This window comes from Aethalodelphis obliquidens, unplaced genomic scaffold (assembly GCF_003676395.1).
Source record: "Aethalodelphis obliquidens isolate GAN/ISIS:26980383/991018 unplaced genomic scaffold, ASM367639v1 scaffold2, whole genome shotgun sequence".
NCBI classification, from domain to species: domain Eukaryota; kingdom Metazoa; phylum Chordata; class Mammalia; order Artiodactyla; family Delphinidae; genus Aethalodelphis; species Aethalodelphis obliquidens.
Window position 1 is genome coordinate 51,979,497 of NW_020837946.1, and position 22,034 is coordinate 52,001,530.

Consider the following 22,034-nt stretch of genomic DNA (forward strand, 5'->3'; position numbering starts at 1 on the left):
TATTTTTATTGGACAGCACTGTTCTAAGTCATAGCATCTAAATCTATTAGTTTAGAGGACTTTCTTCATTTGTAATCATTCCTAAGTTTGTCTTTAACAACAAAAAAGAGATAAGCATCTGTCAATTTACACAATCTACATTTCCTGTCCCACCTCCGCACTTTTCATACAACCTCTTAGGACTTGTTAACACCAGTGAACACTACAAATACAGGATAAATGTAATATATAATATAGATTATATACTTGAACATTATGCTGTTACTAATGTACTAGTGCTTTTGTCATGCAGCCAACAACTGATACACATTTTCATCAAAACAGAAATCCATTAAAGCAAATCCATTTCAAGAGGTGGTTAGTAGGCCAATCATAAAGTCAACCTAATTCCCAGAATTTTATTTGCCAGCTAGGCGTGGAAGGCCACATGTAGTTCCTACTAATGACAACTGGGCTTCTGTGATAATGTAATTAATGCCTGTTGCTTGTGATACTCAAGTCCTTGAATCCCCAATGTGCAACAGCTAGAAAAGTACAACTTCCTTGTAAACTTCCATTATTAAAACACAAAGACATATATAAACGTCACTTTTTTTAGTCACCGAGTATTTAAAAGTGAGAATAGCACTGTCTTATAAAAGGTTTAAAAAGGTAAAATTATAAAATTTCCTCATTCTTATTTGAAAATAATATATTAATTGATTTGAACAATGAACTGCATCCAGATCCATTTCCCCCTAGGAGCATCCAGTGTCAATTAGTTACCTAAGTCTCTAACCACTACAACTCACGTTACAGCCTCATCTGTTATGCCTCTAAATCCCAACTCCTCTTTTCAGTACTCTGCAGAGATTTCCTATTGCCCTTCCATGTCAGGATCCTTATCTTCAATTTTGAGTTTCATTAGGCTAATCTCTATTTTTTCTCTACTCTTCCGCCTATTCCTTCCATTGTGCTTGAACAAACCTACTGATCTGGTGCTCCATTAACCCACCCCTTCTCCAAATCTTCTCTTTTGTTATATTTCCACTTCTTGTTCCCCCACACATTCGTAAGGGGGAAAGTCAAGGCAAAACATAATTTTATTTTTCTTTTCACCAGCTATTTAAGAAGCTCTTTTAATTCTACTTTCAACATGCAAGCTCTCAACTTTCTAAAGGGTATAAAGTTATTTCTCTCCCAAGTATCTTTCCTGAATAAGTGACAAATTTTAATTTGTTTCTTCATACTAATTTACAGTAAATGTAATAATCCATTTATAAAACTAGAGCTTGGAAGAAAATTTGTGGTCCCCAAACCTCCTGAAATGTTACACATAAGTATCTGACTTTTTACAGTATATTTAAGATTTTCATCCATATGGAGATTATATTGTAAAAGTTGTGATTAACAATTTTTATTTATTTATTTTTTATTTATTTATTTATTTATTTTTGGCTGTATTGGGTCTTTGTTGCTACGCACAGGCTTTCTCTAGTTGTGGTGAGCGGAAGCTACTCTTCGTTGTGGTGCACGGGCTTCTCACTGTGATGGCTTCTCTTGTTGCGGAGCACGGGCTCTAGACGCGCAGGCTTCAGCAGTTGCAGCATGCAGGCTCAGCAGTTGTGGCACGTGGGCTCTAGAGCACAGGCTCAGTAGTTGTGGTGCACGGGCTTAGTTGCTCTGCGGCATGTGGGATCTTCCTGGACCAGGGCTCGAACCCATGTCCCCTGCACTGGCAGGTGGATTCTTAACCTCTGTGCCACCAGGGAAGGCCGATTAACAATTTTTAAAATCACTATTCATTTACCTCAACTTGATTTAATAAGTACTCTTAATTCCATGTTTTGGAAAGTTACTTTAACAGATTTTTTTAAGGTGTCTGTTTAATATACTCTCTGTCAATCTGAACCTGTATTCAACAAAACTTAAAAAAATACATATGTATCTTCCACGTGCTAGAAACTGGGCTAAATGCTGATAATGAAAAATGCAAAAGATGGCTGCTGAACACAAAAATTTAACTCTTATCAGAGAAATAAATCAATTACCATGCTGTATAATATTTTCTTATTCTGTCCCACTCATCACTGCTATTTGTGGACTAGAATTATTTTCTTGTACAATTATTGGTTCTAATACCTCATTTTTTCAAAATGTTCTTCCATAAACATGCCTGTTTATTTTTCCATATAACTGCTATTTACCATTACATGTAACATATACAAGGTATGTAATATCTAACTCACTAAAAAAAACAGATGAAATAGGATTATTATCCGCATTTCTGAGAGAAGAGTTAAATAACTTGCTCAAAAGCTCACAGTTAATTTGTTGGAGCTGGGACTTGAACTTGTATTTGTCTAACTCCAGAGCCCTTTATCTGGGTCAGCTGGACTTCCTGGATGTACAAAAGGGCAGTTTTTGCTAGTCTGTTTGTTTTGCAGGCAGGGCGGGGCGGTGGGGGGGGGGGGAATCTTGTCTCTGCTTTCCCAATACTTGGGAATTTTATAGTCACAGTTATTACCTAACTATAATGGTGGCACCTTTGGTTTCCCCCCACCCCTAAATTTAAAAGAACTGTTCGCAAGTATTTTCAACAAATAGAATATTGGCTTTTTGTTAAAGAGAAGCATATTTTATTATTTTAAGGAAAAATTCTCTTCTACTTCACTGTTTAACATTTGAGAGTCAGTTAAAATATACCAAATGGCGCTCAACATCAGGAGCGTTTAGGAAAATGCAAAAATCCAAACCACAATGAGATGCCACTTCACACCCACCAGAATGGCTATAATGAACAAACAAACAAATAAACAACAGAAAGTAAGTATGGCAAGCACGTGGAGAAATTCGAACCCTCATACATTATTGGTGAGACAGTAAAGTAGCACAGACTTTGTGAAAAACAGTTTGGCAAGTATATGACCACAATTCCACTCCTAGGAATGTACCCTAAAGAACTCAAAACAGGTATTCAAACAAATGCCTGTACACACAAGTTCACAGCAGCACTATTCACAACAGCTCAAAGGTGGAAACAATCAAAATGTCCATAACTTATGAGTGGATAAAATATACCAAATGCTTTTATTTCATATTGTGTTTCTTTTTTTAAAAAAAAAAATTGAAGTACAGTTGATATACAATATTATATAAATTACAGGTGTACAATATAGTGACTGGTAATTTTTAAAGGTTATACTCCATGTATAGTTATTATAAAATATTGGCTATATTCCCTGTGTTGCACAATATATCCTTGTAGCTTATTTTATACATAATAGTTTGTTCCTCTTAATCCCTTACCCCTATGTTGCCCCTCCCCCCAATAACCACTAATTTGTTCTCTGTATCTGTAAGTCTGTTTCTTTTCTTTTTTTTAGTTATATCATATTATGTATTTCTTGAAACGCTCAATAACTTTTCTTCTTTAGCCTACTGTTGTGATATATCAGAGGACTGGGAACTGCCATTCTTCAGTCTTGCAACAAACTCCCTTTGTTTGAAGAGTATTCTATTTTTACAATTTTTTTTTTTAAAGAAGATGTTGGGGGTAGGAGTTTATTAATTAATTTATTTTTGCTGCGTTGGGTCTTCATTTCTGTGCGAGGGCTATCTCTAGTTGTGGCAAGTGGGGGCCACTCTTCATCGCGGTGCACGGGCCTCTCACCGTCGCAGCCCCTCTTGTTGCGGAGCACAGGCTCCAGACGCGCAGGCTCAGTAGTTGTGGCTCACGGGCCCAGTTGCTCCGCGGCATGTGGGATCGTCCCAGACCAGGGCTCGAACCCGTGTCCCCTGCATTGGCAGGCAGATTCTCAACCACTGCGCCACCAGGGAAGCCCCTGTTTTTACAATTTTAATGCAGGGAAGCCCCTGTTTTTACAATTTTAATGCTCTTTGTTCATCAATGAAATTAGACCATTGTCATTTTGGCAGTACTAGTATCATGCTTGGGGACTTAGGTCGTATTTGCCTCAAAACATGTTTAAGGTAGTTTGTCATCTTTTCCTATGCTCTAGAATAAAAGATAACATGGGAAAGAGCTACCACTTGGAAGTTTAAAACATCTTAATTGTAAATCTATAGAGAAAAGTATTTAATAAAAGTATTAAGCATAAATTTTTAAAAGTTATTTTACAAATAATCTAATTCATGTTTTCAAATGAATCATCCTCTGTTGATTATCGTTAAGAGACTGCTGTTGAAGTTTGTTTGTTTTAAATTTTCTTCTTTTTTTTTTTTTTAAATAAAAACATCTAGTAAGATTTAGGGATGTCTCTGGTGCTTTTAGCTAATGCCATCTTCCTCCAAAGTTGCACCTTATTAAGTTCTGATTTACTTTTATTTTCAGCTGTTCGCACTAAAATTTCATGCCCTCATTAAGTCATTAGTTACACACACATACATATACATATACACATGGCGCTAATGATTCTCACACTCCTCCCACTTTTACCAATCTTTTGCATTATGACACAGGCATAAGAGAGTGCACTCTCATAACGTAAGAGAGTGCTTACGTTAAGAAACAGCTAGCCATTAAAAACCAAGTAAGAAACACAACCTTAACTGTTCTCTAGCTTCATAGAGAATAAATGGTATTTCATTATCTCCCCTGTCCCTTCCCAGCTCTCCTCATCCCAACAATGACCCTAAACCTCAGAGCACTATTTCTCAAAAAACTGATTACAGTGTAGCTAGTACGTGAATCCTAGGACATGCTTCTCAAAATGCACATTCTCAGGCCACCCTTGGACTATGAAATTAGAATCTCTGCTTTGGACAATGCTTGATTACAAGAATGTTTTGCTTCACCAAGCCTAACCAGAACACTGCCCACATATAGCATTAGGGTAAGGTAACCCTACAACTTATCATACTAACTGGGATATTTCTGAAAGTGAAAGGAAATGCTATTAACAATTACACCAAGACAAAAGATATAAACCAGGATGTATGGTCAAAGTAGGGTTACTGTGGTATGCCGCACCTTTGAGAATTTGGCTAGTTTCAGAACTACTTTCAACTTAGGAGTTCATTAACATTATCCTAAAATGTAGTGCAAGAGTATTATACTAAGAGGTGAAAATATAAAGAAACATAAGATCCACACCCAGTTCTGGTGCCCAGTTCAGTTAGAAAGAAAGGGCATGTGACAAGAGGCGATAAGTAGCAGAGAATAAATAAGTAAGTCTCTCAAAAGAGAGATATGCAGGAAAGGCTTCACAAGATGTAGGATTTGAAATGGGCCTTAAAGGAGCACTACTGTTTGGTGGATGAAAGCCATTCTATGCAGTGAGAGAAGGTAAACAGAGATGCAGAACCTAGAAACCCATGTTATGCCCAGGGGGTGGGAAACAGACCACTTTTGCCACAGCATAGCTTTTATACATAACAGAAATTAAAAATAAAGATAAGTTAAGAACCAAATGCAGAACATTTTGACGGACACCCACTAAAATTCCTGAGGGAATTCCATAATCAAAAAGCAGCTGTGACACAATGTGGCATGAGTGCCCAGGGGAAATGAGAAGGGATAAAAGATACAAGAGTGAAAAAAAAGAATAATACCCCACATAAGAGGAAATACTAAATACTTAAAGAAGAGTAATTAGGAGAAAGAAGCGACATTTCAGGGACATCAAAAAGAAGTTGAAAGTAAAAACATATAAGAAGGCAGGCAGTTAAAACAAAAAAGAAATTAAAAATAAGTTATATGAAGAAAACACTGACAGCTAGATTACCAAATAGCTTTTTCAAATAAAACAGAAGAGGAAAAGCCAGATTACAAAAAGATGAAAGAAATACAAGACAGAAAAGTGGAGATGTGGCTACATATATGGCTCAGTAAACTAAAAGATAAATGGGCAGCCAGATAGTGGATAAGAAGAGAAAAGATGACAATTAAATGGGCTTAAAAAAAACCCAAAACTCTCAGAAACAGGATAAGGTTAATAATTGGAAAGAGACTGGAGATAAATGAAAAGTAAAGGTTCAGTTTCAGGCAATGGGCTAGCAGAAAAATCCTGTTAAGAGCAAAGATTTTCCTGTAAATAAAATCAAATTCACTCACAATAAAAAGATCAAAGGAATATACAAAGATACATATTTGCCAGAGAGTGTGTACATGTACACGTTAAGGTCATACAAAAAGCTTAAATTTAAGGAAAGATTTCAGAGTTTGGGGGAGGTGTAAAAAAAGTAAAATGCTAGAGGAAGAAAATATCTATTTTTTGCATAAAAGACAATTTCATATGCAGTAAAATCATACACACTTGGTCATGATAGATTTTACATAAGAAGTCTATTACAAATTATACATTACTTAAAGCAATGCTATACAAAAATATTTTTATTACAGCATTATGATTTGCTATCATTATAATGTGGAATCTAGACCAGTAATTTGCAACTGGAAATGATAACCCTTCTTCCCCCCTAGACATTTGGAAATGGGAGGAGGAGTTGGTTTCTGGTGGCCACAATACTGGGAGAGGCCCTTCTAGCACTATGTCAGCGAAGTCCAAGGATGCTCAGTGTCTTCTAAGGCAAAGCACAACCCAGTCCAAAATGCCAAAGTGGACACCAATAAGAAACACTGTAAACAGACAAAGAAGGTCGCTTTTCTTGTGCATTCTTCTTGTATATTCAGATAAAAATGAACAACAAAGTTCATTTTTAAATTTAATTCTTGTGATAATTTGATTCTGATAAAGGTCTTTGCATTCCACCTTAATCAATTTTAATTCAGAACTTAAGAACAGACATAGAGTTCTAATAAAGGAATTTTGGTTATTCTAATGCTAAGACATTGATTATCCCTTGACAAATGAAGACGTGGCCAGGAAAATATGTTATGTTTAAAGCAATAGTTTCAGTAAGTATTCAGTTTTAAAAATAACACCCAGGGCATTGGTTAAGTTGAATAACATGCATTTGCATTTTTTTTTACCACCAAATATGTCCATGCAACTTTTACACATCCAAAGTTTCCTAAGGCAAAGCAATTTAAGTTGAAGTTTATTTAAAATTAAGAAGGTCTGTAAGGACTACAGCAGCAATATACTGAAGTACTGCAATGGAATGAAACACAACAAATACAAGTTCACAATGAGTCTGAAAAGGATAATAGGAAACCAACTCATTATTCTGAAAAGGAAGAAAAAAATAAATCTGATAAACAAGGGGAAGAATTAACCACTTATTCTGCCTTCACTATGTAACTCACCGGATTGGTAACCAAATGGAAGATGTGGGTAAATTTCTCTTAAGAGATGTATTCCAATGGCTACCAGCATCACAAAAAGACAATCAGATCTTAAGTGTTTCCTGATAGAAAAGCTCACTACAACCTATAAAGCAGTTTTGTCAAAAGAAAAAAAGGAGGGGGGCTATCAATCCTGAATATGAACAAGCCTCTTGACCTAACTCCCAAATTTACAGGAAACACTGAACACAAAGAAGGATATTATACTATGACTAAGAATGCAATAAGCAAATCCAGACTTAGAAACTCAGCCCTATTTCATTAAATAAATTGCAAAAACGAAAAAGAGAAAGACAAAAACAAAAAAAGAGAGAACTTATAGATTGGAAGATACATAAAAAACATCGACCAATCACAGTGTCTCTACTTTATTTGGATACTGATTCAAATTAGTTGCGAAGAAGGAAGGCAGACATCCCTGAGACATTTGTAAATTTGAACAATGACTGATTCAAGAATTTTGATATTTTTAGATGTGTTAATGACATTGTGGTTAAATTAAAAGAAGTCCTTACCTTTTGAAAATGCACACTGAAATAGCTGTTCTTTAAAAATGCAGATGAAATGATGTCTGAGATTTGTTTCAGTGTAATATGGGAGGGTGAAATGGTTTGGTGTTATAAATGAAACAAAATTGGTCAAACGTTGGTAACTATTGAAACTGGGTGAAGGCTACAAGGGTATTTATCACACTAGTCTGTTTACTTCTGTATATGTTTCAAGTTATCCATAATAAGTTAATTTAAAAAAATTAAGAAACCTCAGCAGGAGGGAAAAGCAATCATTTGCAACATATTTATTTTCGGGCTTATAAAAGAACAAAATGAATACTTGGCATAGTCCTCTAATGGATATGGGGATATTAAGCATCTGGGAGGATATAACAGAAATGTCTTTAAAAATTTTAAACAGACACTAATGTAAATAAAATAAAGAAAATCGAAAGGTGCACTAGTTAAAACCATCACTGAATTCCACACAGGTCACAAGCATTTAAGTTTGTGTTAACCCTTCAAATGCCAGATTTCCCTTCTTTGTGATAGCAGGTAAATTTACTACAAGTATTTACAAATCCAACAAATATTACCAATACCCTTAGAAACAAGTGTGAAACAAAAATAAAACCATAAAGCCAAGGCTTTATGATGCCCTCTATATTTTGCTGTTGTTACTGTTTAAATTGAGAAGACTACAGAAAGCAGTAGGAAGCCATAAAAAATGTGCAGCCACAATCTTCTGAGATTGATTCTCTTGGGGACCCTAAATAAATGGATTCTTGACTTACTAAAATTTAATGTAAAAAAATGATCCATTTGTAAAGGACCTGTAAGATGGTAAATGGCAAAACAAACTACAAATAACCACCCTCAGAAAGGGAACGAATGGTGTTTATAAAAAGCGAGTCCCATGGATATAAAGGGAGAATCATCATGATGATTTATAAGTAAAGGAAAATAAAATAAAAAGGTAACAAAATTCATGTTTCCCTAGGCCCTTCACTCAGACCAAAACATGTGGAGCTATACTCCCAAAAGCAATTTCAGACTAGAGATGTCTTTATTTTTCCCCAGACAAGCTAGAAGTTAAACAGAATGACAAAGTATATTTACTCTGGGACAGTGAAGCGGCAAAGAAACTTCAGAATGGCAAAACTGGTCCAAATCCCTCCAAAACAGACAGACTAAACCTTGGACAATGAATGAACAAGGCAATATTGCAACTCCTTTCAAAGTTTTATCTGTTGCAAATAACCATAAAATTAAAACAATTATTATTTACAACAAGGACCAAACAGGAGGCTGGGATTTTAAAAATTTAATAACTCTAGAAATTTGACCCTCCTGCTATTACTTAAGGTTAATCACATCTAACTGACCATCACATCGAAAACAGGTGCTAAAAACAAGCTTACACTATTTCCTTTTATACCCTTATAAAACTGATGAAATGTCAACAGAAAGAAAAACCTGAAAGCTTTAAATTTTAATTTTAATACAGCATTTAGACAAGATGCAAGACACAGATTTGATTCATAAAATTCATTTAGTTTTATCAATCTAAAATGAACTATATCAACCTAGAAGGTCACACTGAAAACATTAGGTCTGTTTTGCTAAGTGGAACAGTTCCTCTTCCAGAGAGACTCCTAAGAAAAAAGCAAATCTCCATACTATTATCTGGAAATATTTTTGTATAAATTCACAAGTTTAGGAAAAATAGTGTTTAAATAAACTATGAAACGATATAAAACAAAACAAAATTAAGAGGGATCTAATATAAAGCCAAATTTCTATAAAAAGTCAGATCTAGTACCAGTATTAAAAAATAACAAGTGCACATGTTGCTGAGAAATCAGCATTAAAATACTCCTAAAATCCTATGTGATTAGGACTTTTCTCCATAAAGCTAGAAATTCTCATCCATAGATTTTTTTTCCAACTTCAAAGCAATTCATAAACATAGACCGCTTCACAATACCCCAGACAAAAAAGTAGAGGCAGATTTAAAGTCTCATTGCTTTGCCCAAAGAAAAGCCTTACACAAGGAACTACAAACCAGAGAACAAAGATTTGCCTTTTCCATTATGATCGTATTCAATCCCTGACCTTCTTCCTTACAAGGCAAGAGAATAACCAAGAAAGCTGGCAACTTGGGGAATGCTCCTTGAAAAGAAAATGCTTCTGAATGATTTAAAAAGAAGAAGAAGAAAAAAAAAAAACTCAAGGTGAGCCTAGCACCCTCAAGCCAAAGAAGGCAACTCTTCTTTCTCCAACTCACCATCTGGACCTCACTTGCCAGGTTCTAAAACCATATAGTATTTTGGATCCTTCAAGAGACTATAAGCAAACAAATGGGATGTACTTATACTAAACATGCACCTACAAACCCTTAAACAACTCTGAATGCTTTTACCCAATTTCTCAAGCAGCAGTGTACAAAAGCAAAAGTGCTTACCTTCACGTAAAAAGTAAGCCTAAAGGGCTTCCCTGGTGGCGCAGTGGTTAAGAATCTGCCTGCCAATGCAGGGGACACAGGTTCAAGCCCTGGTCCGGGAAGATCCCACATGCTGCAGATCCCACATCCCACTTGTTGCGGAGCAACTAAACCCGTGCGCCAGAACTATAGAGCCTGCGCTCTAGAGCCCATGAGCCACAACTACTGAGCCCATGTGCTGCATCTACTGAAGCCTGCACACCCGTGTTCTGCAACAAGAGAAGCCGCCGCAATGAGAAGCCCGTGCACCACAACGAAGAGCAGCCCCTGCTCCCCTCAACTGCGAGTAGCAATGAAGACCCAACACAGTCAAAAATAATAAATAAATAAATGTATTTAAAAAAAAAAAAAGTAAGCCTAAATTTTTGCCCTGGAGCTGTTATGTATATGCACTACATGTGTGACAACTCTCAGATTAGCTTTTGAAATCTTAACAAGAATGATACTTCAAAGGATTGTTTTGGGAATTAAATAAAATAGCATATTAATAGGCACTATACTATGGAATCCAGTAGTGTCAGGCTGGGTGCTCACTTATTCATGAAGTATATATCCTTTGTATATAGGGAGAGAAATCGATTTCTCACTGAATATCCATATGCTCCCTGACATTTTCCAGCCACCTTGCAGTTGGTCGAGGCCATGTGATTAATTCATGCCTTACTTCCAGACCAAAGCACGTAACAGTCAGCCAGCACATGACCCTCTAGCTATCTTGCCTGGACACATGTTCCAAATGGCAGGGCTACAAGATGTAAGCTGCACAGATCTGAGCCAACACGTGGAAGAGCTAACCAGGAGAGTCCCTGGACCCGAAGAGGACTTCATATAAGTGAGACAAACGTTTATATGTTCATGTTATAAGCTTTCTAGGTTTGTTTGTTAACGCAACACAGCTTAGCAAAATTCAACGTCTCCTTTTACAGCCTAACTGCACTCAAATGCTAGACAAAATGCATACATAAAAATGGCAAGTCCTGAGCTTAGGTATTAAAGGATATCTTCCTTTCTGTGTAATTTTGTATATCCAGAATGAACAGAATGGTTAAAAGAGAATTCTGATAGCAAAGTAGAAAAGTAATCCAATGTACACAGAATAACTTAAAAAGAAACTGATACTTATAGTTTCATCTTAAGGAGAAAAAATTCTAAAATCAAGAGTCTAAACTTTTTTCTAGTTAAGCACACAAGTTATACAAAAAAACCCAAAAAGCAACAGTACAAAAATAACAACTGAGAAACTAAAAACAGCTATCAGGAAACAGGTAAAAGAAAGAAAAGCTGAACAAGACTTTAAACGTCCTTTCACCATGAGTAAAATAGCTGAAGTCACTTGTGATTGTAACAGAAGTATTATAGAGCCACAATTGCTTACCCGCAATTCTGGAATATCCCAAAAGCTCTAAAAACCAAAGATTAAAAAAAAGTAAGTTTGGAGAAAAATAATTTGGCAGCAACACCAAACATGAACTAACCAAAAACTATCTGTAGTGTCTATTTATCCCCTTAATATGAACATTCATACAATTTGACTGTAGAAATATGAATGTGTTTGATTATGGAGTGCTTCTCCAGATCCCACTGGCGGTGTTACATAAAACACAACAAATGTATCACATTCCCTTTCTACAATCTTAAAATTTCCAAATTCTCAAACATTACTGGCCTCAAGAGTTTGAAATAAAGGACTGTGGACTTGTAACAATAATAGAAGTAAATAATCTCTGTATTGTCTTAATGATCAAAATCAAAATCAAATGAAGAGCATGGCTTTCTAACCTGTTTGTAGTTCAATCAACGTACTGAATCCAATTGAATTTTGATGACTTTCCAATGGTATTTCTACTTGACGATACTTCAATATTCCCAGTAGCACACAGATACAACCAGCCTAAAGCTAAATCATGAGAGGGTATAATTAACTAGAAGGAGACTAGTTGATTAAAAATACTGCTGTAAGCATTTCTGGCCTCAATAGACCATAATTTAGCAGGTACTCAAGGTAGCCATTCCTGTAGGTTCACATTAAAAAAACAGACATGTATCAGATAACATAAGATAAACTACAGCACAAGAGTAGTGGGAGATGGGGACACCAACTCTGAGGAAGGTACAGGAGAATGTATTCAGTAGGCATCACTAGTAAGATAGGAAAACAGTAAAAAAAAAAAAAAAAAAAACTATGTAAAAATTAAAGAGGCAAGGCACTGGAATAAACATCTACAGCAGGATTTCTCAACCTCAGCACTACTGACATTTTATAGCCCAGATAAATCTTTGTTGGAGGGAGCTGACCTAGGCATTACAAGGTATTTAGCAGCATCCCTAACCTCTACTCGCTAAATTATCAGTAGCAGCCCCTCTTCCCCCAGTTGTGAAAAGTCTCTAGGCATTGCCAATTGCCCCCTAGGCTAGGGTGGGGTGAGGGAATAAGAAGGCAAAAACTGCCCCCAGTTGAGAACTGAGGCAAGAGAAATATTAAAAGTTTAAAGATGTTTATTCTTCTAGATTCTAAAATGCCAAATATACTTCCTGTTAAAAGCAGTATGGGAAGGGAAAAAAACCATTTTCTATTTCTCTAGATCTACAGTGGTTTTATTCTGTTTTTAATCTTAATTTTGTAGGAAAGACCAGAATGGCAGATCAAGTTCTCTGTTATCAATCGGAGCGCCCGGCACTCTAAGGAACAATGACTTGTTGACTTTCTTATAACTAAACATATCCATCTGCTGTTACAGCAACTTATTCAAGGAGAGAAGAATAAGGTACCAGTTGGTTATGTATAGAAAGGAACAAAACAATTTGAGTCTTGCATGCAGCAGCAAAGTAACCATGCAACTTTTTAAATGCACAGTTTTCACACACTTTCTAATTACATTATCTGCACTGAAATTAACAGATCCCTAATAAAAATGTGACCTTTAGATGGGGAAGAATATTATTTTCAATCACATCATTCTTTTGGAAAAAATTTTTAGTCACAACAGATCTGAGTCCTTCTGCTACACTGGCATATATGAGGGAAATAATTAGCTTTACTGCGAATCAATTTCCTTTTATAATAAAAATGGTAACAAAATACCTCTGAATAATCATATTAAAAATTACAATTATGAAAAAGTAAAGAATATATGGGATATATAATAGATTTTCTCCAATCCAAACTCATTGTTTTGCCTGGAATTTCTATTCCTGTCAATCTGACGGACTTCAACTTATTTATTAACTTAATAAATCTTCACATGAAAAGCACTGTGTGAAGACAGAAAAATGTTCAAGACAATCCTTTCAAAGGACTACTAACTCTTGCAGAAGGTAGACAAACAAGGAAATAATTATAGTATATAGTATTAACATACCGGATTCATGTATGGATATTACAGCTGTGCTGAACCAACTATTAGCTCATTGAAAAATAAAACATTTAAAATTATCAGGAATGTCCAAGTACCAAGAAAACTCCTCATGATTTTTGAGGTCTATGCTGATGTCAAAATGTAATTAATTAATAATAAAATAAGAACTACCCTTGGTAGATGACCACAGTAGAGTGAGATGGAAAACACCTTCAGTCAGAGTAGTTCTATACTTATCTGTTTCACAAATTGAGCGTCCAACTGAGATTTAATTTTTTTTTTTTTTTTTTTTAATTTTTTGCGGTACACGGGCCTCTCACTGTTGTGGCCTCTCCCATTGCGGAGCACAGGCTCCGGATGCGCAGGCTCAGCGGCCATGGCTCACGGGCCCAGCCGCTCCGCGGCATGTGGGATCTTCCCGGACCGGGGCACGAACCCGTGCCTCCTGCATTGGCAGGCGGACTCTCAACCACTGCACCACCAGGGAAGCCCAGATTTAATTTTTATAAAAAGGCAATTGCAGGATTTTTTTTCAACAGTTGAAAACAAAAGGACTAGATGATTAATGGCACAATTTTGTTTTATAAAATAGGGTACCTTCACATAGCACACACTGGCTAATATAAACTGGCTAATATTGTTGGCTAATAACAATCAAATGTATAAGTAAAAAAAAAAAAAAAAGCAATCTATCCATATGTGTGGGAGGGTTTAAAACCAAGTATTGTATAAGCAACCAACAAAGCTATGTAGATATCACATTATTTTGATCATGACCTGCCTTCATACACCAATTAGAGAAAGCTTCCAAAATCTCTCCCTAGATCAGAGAGAAGGAAAGAATGCTATGTTTAGGTAACGAGTAAACTGTATCAATTCAGAATCTAAATTTTACAAAAACATTGATATAATCTCATTCTCAATACAGTAAAACTACAAATTCCTACAATGGAACATTTAAAAGGGAAAACATACCTATCACCATTATTTTAAAATTTTTTATTATAATTTATTGGACAGTCAGAGCATTCTCTACTGAATTAAGTATCATTAACCTTATGCATATTCCTTTAAAGAGGATATACTATTTGTTCAGCTTTACCCAATGTTCTTAGGTTTATTTTCTTTTTTACTCAAGTTCCAAGGAACTGCTTTTACTAACATCAAAAAAACAGCTGCCTGACATAGTCTCAATAAATAGGTGCGGAGCTGATTAAGATGAAATTATTCCTACAGTCGGATGCTGATGCACTGGAAAAAACGCCAGCAAGAGTGAAGGCATACTGCTATAAACTAGCTCTTTAACCATGCTACGGCCGTTTTATTGACCAAGTTTACATTGTTAAAAAAATTTTAAACATATTAATTCATCTAATCCTCACAACAAACTTATAAAGAAGGATATCATTTTAATCTTCATTATACAGATAAGAGACTGAAAGACAGAAATATTCCATACCTTATCTAAGTTAACATAGCTATTAAGTGCCAGAGCAGGGATCTGAACCCAGACAGTCCAGTCCAGTAAAGTTCTATCTTCCCTAGAAATGGTGCAAAGTGGTGGTAATCCTCAAAGGGAGATGGAGCTCATCCAGTTAGACAATTAGGCTTACAAATAAATCAGGGCTTGCCAACTTCTGGTTTAGAACTTAACTGCTTCTCTTAATTTTTTTTTTTAGAAAGAAGGAAATGAGCAAAACTTGCAAGCATTAGTACCTACTTTCAGGTTTCGCATATTAATACTATAACTTGATACCGTCACACCTCCCTCCCAATAAGGTCTTTCCCACACTCAAAAACTATTTACAAATGTCCCTGAATACCTACTTTAACACAGATTCAATCTGAACATATTAAAGAATATTTTTGGAGAGTATTTTTCTACTTTCTCAGATACAGAAAGAATTAGAGGCTAAGTTCAAAATCCAGCACCTTTCTAAACTTCCGCCACCTGTCAAGTCCTGAGAGGACAAGGACACTCTTTGGATGGAACATAAATGTCTTAATAGCACATACAATTTCCCTTCATTCTCACTGGTGTATCAGCTGTTTATACTCTAATCTGGAATACAGTAAAGAGTATGAATTGAAGGCACTAAATGTCATATCCCTATGTTTAGAATGCTTTGGCCTAAAGCACTCCAATACCTAAAAATTGAAATGCCATCAAATCATTGGAAATAACATTTTATCAAACTTTTATACTATTGGGAGAAGAAATATCAATACTATCAAAATGTATTCAAACATGTTTAAAGCCACACACTTAATTCAGTAATTAAGTCTATCCTATGATCACCCTGGGTGTATACATATTTGACACAGCTATATAATAACTAAAGAATATTTTATTAATTAAACATAGGAAGGAATTTAAGAAAAATCTTAATCAAGTCTGAGTAAGTTTGCTTTTGTTGAGTTTTCTTGTATTCCATTCTACTTTTTCCTGAATGTACACAGACATACTTTACATTTCTTCCCTGAGGAAGAATTAAATGTGTCACGTACTTTGATAAGCTTATAAAAATCATATTCAAAACCATAATGGAATTCTGATTAATTACACATTAAAGTCAAAAGAATTAGGTTTCATAGATTTCAGGCAATATTAATTCACATACTCTAGAATTTATTAATATAGAGTCCCATTTTTAATTAAGACAAAAATTAACAAATTTAAACTGTACGATCATCATAAAGCTAAAATTCTCACCAATGCACCTGTGAATTACAAGAACACGACAAGTATGACACAAGGTAAAAATACAATACAAATTTTAAATTAGCTGTCAAATTCCTAAAATGCCTCCACTAAACACTCACTATTCCAAATTCCTGCTCAAGAACAAGGACTAGATGTTCTTCCACCCAAAATAATCTGAAGACTTATAGAAAAACACACGAAACTATGTGGGTATTTTACTTGTCCAGCATATGAAGGAAGGCTGTCCCCAAACTAATAAAAAAAACTTCTCCAGTCTCCTACTAAGACTCATATTTTCTGTTTTTTTTCTTTAATCACTCACACAGTCTCAAAGAAACTCATACATAACAAGAAGCAGAGAACTGAAAGATGTCATTTGCAATAGTTGACAGTGATCACAAGTTGTGACAAGGGAAAGCACAGATGCTGTTTCCAAGTTACTGCACATGGGCAAGCCCAAAGGTTCACTATTTCACTAGCCTAATCACTAAATGTAAAGCATTATTTCATGGACTGAAAGGAAATCTGGTAGATAAAGAGAAAAATAATAACAAGTTAAACTTTCTATCTCCAAGAAAGACTCTACTTCCTCTAAAATAATCGTCAGTGACCTTGTGGAAACATTCCTGGGCTAAACATGTAGAGCACATTTCTTCAGCAACTGCAACACTAAGCTACTCCTCTGAGGGCATCTCACACATCTCTACTGGGTTCGCTAGATTTACACAAGAACACTAGTTTGTGCCATTTGCAGAAAATCAACAAAAACCTTTAAAGAACGTTTGACCTTACATGCAATTTTAAAACATTTAAGACCTTTGAACTGATAGATCTTTACGTCTTTTACAATGAGAAATACCAGAATACACTCTGCCAAGTTAAGTGATTCTTCCAGAGAGCAAATTTAACTTGACCTCCCTAAATGGCTACAGATTTGACACACCATTTAGAAGCCTGAAAGGAAATACTTTGATTTATTTATTCTCTAAAGCAGTGCTGTTCAACAGAAATATAATGCGAGCCACAAATGTAATTTTAAATTGTCTAACTGTATTAAAATGGCAAATAAAGAAATTAATTTTAAAACATTTTATGTAACCCAACATATCAAAAATATTAATATTTCAACACGCAATAAATATTTTTCAGAAAATCAGTAAGATATTTTACAAAAGTTCTTTTCTTCATACTAAGTTTTCAAAATCTGATGTGTATTCTACACTTACAGAACATCTCATTTTTGGACTACAACTGAAATGGTCAATAACCACAAGTGGTTAGTGGCTACATTACTGGACAGTGCAGCTCGTAAGCGCTACTTTGAGATCTGACATACCACTATGTTTAAAATTAGTCTACATTCATGTTTCCTTTTTGAACTGAAATGTCTGATTACAAGTATGAGCAAATAAGGATCAGATCACCTTATTGGAGGACCCACTTAACACACATGATAAGAAGCAGTTGGATTATATCCTATTATATCTCAAGTAGACTTCAGAAATAGGTCTGATCATCACAAGTGAACACAACTTGTAGCAAAAATATAGGTAAAACAAGAAAACATTTTCATATCAAACCACAACACTTCCTTATTTCTAGCAGCCACTCTTGTTCTTGAGTAGGTATCTCCATGCAAATCATCTAAAGACTGGTTTTCTAAGTTTGATGAATTTTGGAAGCCATAAAGTCACTGTTGAAAAACTGAGCACTAAGTAAGAGGAATTTAAAAAAAATTTTCAGGAAAAAAATTACCAACCAGTTACTATTAATACACCTATACCAACCAACAATCTTAAATTATTCTACATGAGTTTCACTGAAATGACTTCTTCCCACAAATTCCAACTCATTCACTGCTTTTTATACACGAATTTCAAGTACTAAAATTACTAAGAATTTTCCCAAGTAATTAGGCCATTTAATTAAAATGTAAATAATTCCAGCAATGCATTCTCTAGAAAACAGCAACTAAAACCATTAGCTTAGCACGTAAAAAATTTGTCCTTAAGGCAAATTACTGAATAAATCAAACAGAAACAACTATACTCTTGTTTACTGCATTTACATTTTGTAACACCACATTCAGCAATTTCTAAATTTGGAAGGTCAGTTCAGATTGCACACAAGCAGTAACTTTAAAGCTTAGCAAAATTTTAGAAGTTTCTGCAATATACTTCTGAATAAACACAGTATAGAACTATTACAGCAGAACAAAAATCAGCACTATTCATACTAATCCCAGCAAGAAGCACAAAATCATATTCTTAAGTCCAAATTGTATGATACACGCTAAAAAGGTTTTTTTCCACCCAAATTTAATTCACCCAAGACAATTTTTGTTTAATCCACTTGCAAAGCTTAAAAGAAACAAATGTAGCCTCTTCTGCAGCACACATATTCAAGGACAATACATGAATCTCTTGATATTTTTCCACAATTTGAAATTAAAACAAAATTTGTTTCTTACCTGCAGTTAGGAGGAGGATCAAGGGTTATTTCAGCTAGCTCCTTCTGAATTCTGTTAGTGAAATGAGAACAGACAAAAAGGATTTGAGAGAGTCTACAGAATAACCGGGGAATTACACTGCCCTCTACCACCATGCAGTTAAATGCAAGGCTGGCTTCGCCTTCAGTAATGCTAACATGGCTGCTTCCTCTTTGTTCTCAGAGGCATAACCCAAATCCCTTAACAGAAACTTTGCAGCTTTTTTTCTCACTTGCTACTATAAATAAGTAAGACATTTACACCTGATTTGAGAACTAGCCCTCCACTAGTACTCAGTAAAGGATATAAAATGTATTTTAAAACACTTTTTACCAAAGAAATTCTCTTTTCAAGCTTATATGCAAATGAGACAAGAAGGGAGGAGGGAAAGCACTAGAATATTTGACAATGACTTCAAGTCACTTTTACCAAGGTAAGAGTTAACAAGCTACTGCAAGTGCACATTAATAATTTTGACAATATTTTATCTGTAAAAAAAAAAAAAAAACTTTGAAATTTACAAATATTTTTACCAGTGAAAAACTTCCAAAGGATTCTGGCAATCTTATTTAACTGAATCTGTTTTCCTTGACCTTAAGTACAGCACTTAAATTAAATAAATTTGGGAGAAGAGATAATGACATCCCTGAGGTAAGAGGAAAAAACACAGTCCTTATTTTATTCAAATTTAAAATGCTTTCAAAACTTAAGATGTGTCTAATATGTTCATCAACAAGATTACAACAAATTGAGAATTTTAAATTATCTCAAAGACTGCTGTTATTTCATAAATATTCTCGCTATTAATACTTTGATGTAATAGAGGTGAAAATCCACAGAATATCACTACAGAATGCCAACATTTTATCAGCTTTTATATTTTTTTTCTTTTGGTTGTGATCAACAAAAATCAATAAAATGTCGATATTGGTTAATGCTATAGAAGCATTTGATGTATAATTACTAGAAATCATGGGTATTCCACTACTACTACCACTGATGGAGTCCCATTGACAGTCTTTTTTTCACCATTACAGATAACATAAATCAACAAGAAACAAATGATCTTTCACTTATATCCAACAAAATATGTTTCTCCTGCTGTTGAGTATTAACGTGACAAGCATATCCACAAGTTTTAGAGTGAAGAGGAAAAATGACAAAGTTGTCACTCACCAAGTGCCACCTAAAACGTAGATGGCTACTTTTCAGTTTTATTTGCCCTCACAAGGACACAGAGCTATATAACCATAGCTTAATTACAAAAAGTAATACCTGGGATGCATGACTTAAAGTAATGTTTGTAAAACTGAAAGGAGATTTGGAGCACAATTTTAAAATCTGCTTTCAAATATAGCCAAGGCCTTGAATTTACAAATTTTCTAGCAAACATGACCATTTCTGATCATTAAGTTTCATGAAGAGACACTGCTGATCTAAGTGTCAATTTCAAGGAAGCCGAATATGACTCATAAAAAGGAAACATCCTCAATGTACCAGCTAATTTGGGTTCACCAAATTTTCCTTGCCAACTCCTTAAACAATCTGTCAGATGTTAGTCCAATCTCTGCTCAAGGACACTCTCACTGAAGTCACCAAAGTACAGAACGAGTTTGCTTAAAAGTCTAATTCTAGGGAGGTGGATTATATGCCACCTAAAGAATGACAACTCATTCAAGTCCAAATAAAACTGAGCGCAAAGGAAATGTTTTCGAACTATTGCTGATATAAAACCAGCAAAAGCATCCAGCCATTTGGAAGACAACCTGACAACGTGCTTAATCCTTTTTTTACACATTACCTTTTAGCACTAGTGGATAACTTAGCAGTGGTTTTGCTAGAGAGTTTGGTGTTTTTCTTCTGCTGGGTGGCAGAAGGTTTTCTTTCTTCTTGTTCTTCAGGCTCTGGAGCGGCTGGGTCTCGCTGGTCCGCATCTGAACTACCACTGCTGGTGCTGGGGCTCTCATCATCGGACCTTTGCCGATCACTGGACATCTTGGTGAAGTTATTTCTTGGAAAACTTTTAAAGAGAAAAGGGGGAAAGAAAGGAAATGTAAGTCTAAGAAATAAGCCAACAGCATTTTCTTCTCTTAATCTTCACCTAAAATCATATTTTAATGAAAACGCTTCAAAAGTGTTCACACATCTCATCGTACAGGAAGGTTACAGGGGAGGTTGATGTGTCTCACAACGGCAGCGTTCAGGGCTTTACCGAACTCAAGTTAGAAAACCCACTCACATTTTTTTCCATCCCTTGGACAATCTATCAATTGTCTACTTTCTCAGAAGGCAAGAAACAGATTTGCCAGGGAACTTAGGCAACGAGCATTAATAACATATGACACACTGTAAATAACAGATCTCGCTGAAAAATGTTAAAAAGTCACTAATAACGTCTAAATATTTACACACTGACATTGGTCAAAGCTACCAAATTCCCTTTCCGAGAGGAAAACATACCCTATTAATAGCCCATATGCTTATTTAAGGTGGCGATTTCTCCTCTGAGCCCGTAAGCCTTTAAATACAACACTTAACGAATTTTAAAAAATCAACTAACAAGCTGCTCTGGCCGTTTTCACGGCCAGCAGAGAAGATTCATCCGGCCAAGACCGAGCTGCCACCCTGGGAAAAGCAGAATTCAAACGGCACCTTCTGCAAAGCTCCCCGTGCCATCAAGGTTCCTCGCTCAATTTTTACATCACGGACCGACATTTTGTCCAAAATAACGAAAAAAAAAATTTCAGAAGGAAAACAAACAAACAAAGCCCCAAGAAGTGCAACAAATTTCCGCGCCCGCCGAGGCGAGCCGCGGCCGGCGACGGCGGCCACGCAGCTCCGCGGCCCTTTGTGGGGAGGGCCGCGCGGGGGCCGCGGGCAGCGCTCACCGCGCCGGGCGCCAAGTGATGCGAGCAGCCCGGCCGGCCCCGCCGCGGCTCGCGGACACCGGCGGCGCGGGCTCCCGGCGCGAACAAAGCTGCCCGCCCCCGCCCCCTCCCCCACCGCCGCCGCCGCCCCGGCCGCCCCCCACGCGGCCCCCCGGCCCCGCCGCCTTACCTCGGCCGCCCGCCCGGCCCGCTCGCGCGCCGCTACGATGTGGGGGAGGGAGAGAGAAAAAAACCCTTCCTTAAGGAAATGGAGGCAGCTGGGGGGGGGAAAGGGGGGGGAGGGAAAAAAAGAAGCCGAGGAGGCTCTGGCCGGGGAGTGTGGAACATTGAAAGTCGGAGGGGGTTGTGCAGTGCC

At 36.2% G+C, this 22,034-nt stretch overlaps 1 protein-coding gene across 9 annotated transcripts in view; it reads right to left on the reverse strand.

Moving 5' to 3' along the window:
* The window catches only part of UBE2E3 (ubiquitin conjugating enzyme E2 E3), a 104,991-nt gene that overhangs the window by 80,732 nt on the left and 2,225 nt on the right, over positions 1-22,034 (reverse strand). For 3 of the 9 annotated variants that reach the window (XM_027126793.1, XM_027126814.1, XM_027126807.1), the window contains 2 exons: positions 20,593-20,811; positions 18,774-18,824 (listed from right to left, as the gene is read on the reverse strand). In XM_027126793.1, the coding sequence (XP_026982594.1) occupies positions 18,774-18,824; positions 20,593-20,786 (245 nt within the window). In that variant the 5' untranslated portion in view covers positions 20,787-20,811. Of the gene's footprint in view, positions 1-18,773; positions 18,825-20,592; positions 20,812-21,351; positions 21,709-21,848; positions 22,029-22,034 lie in introns of those variants that run through there. The other 6 variants (XM_027126776.1, XM_027126821.1, XM_027126785.1 and 3 more) reach the window with 5 other exon arrangements.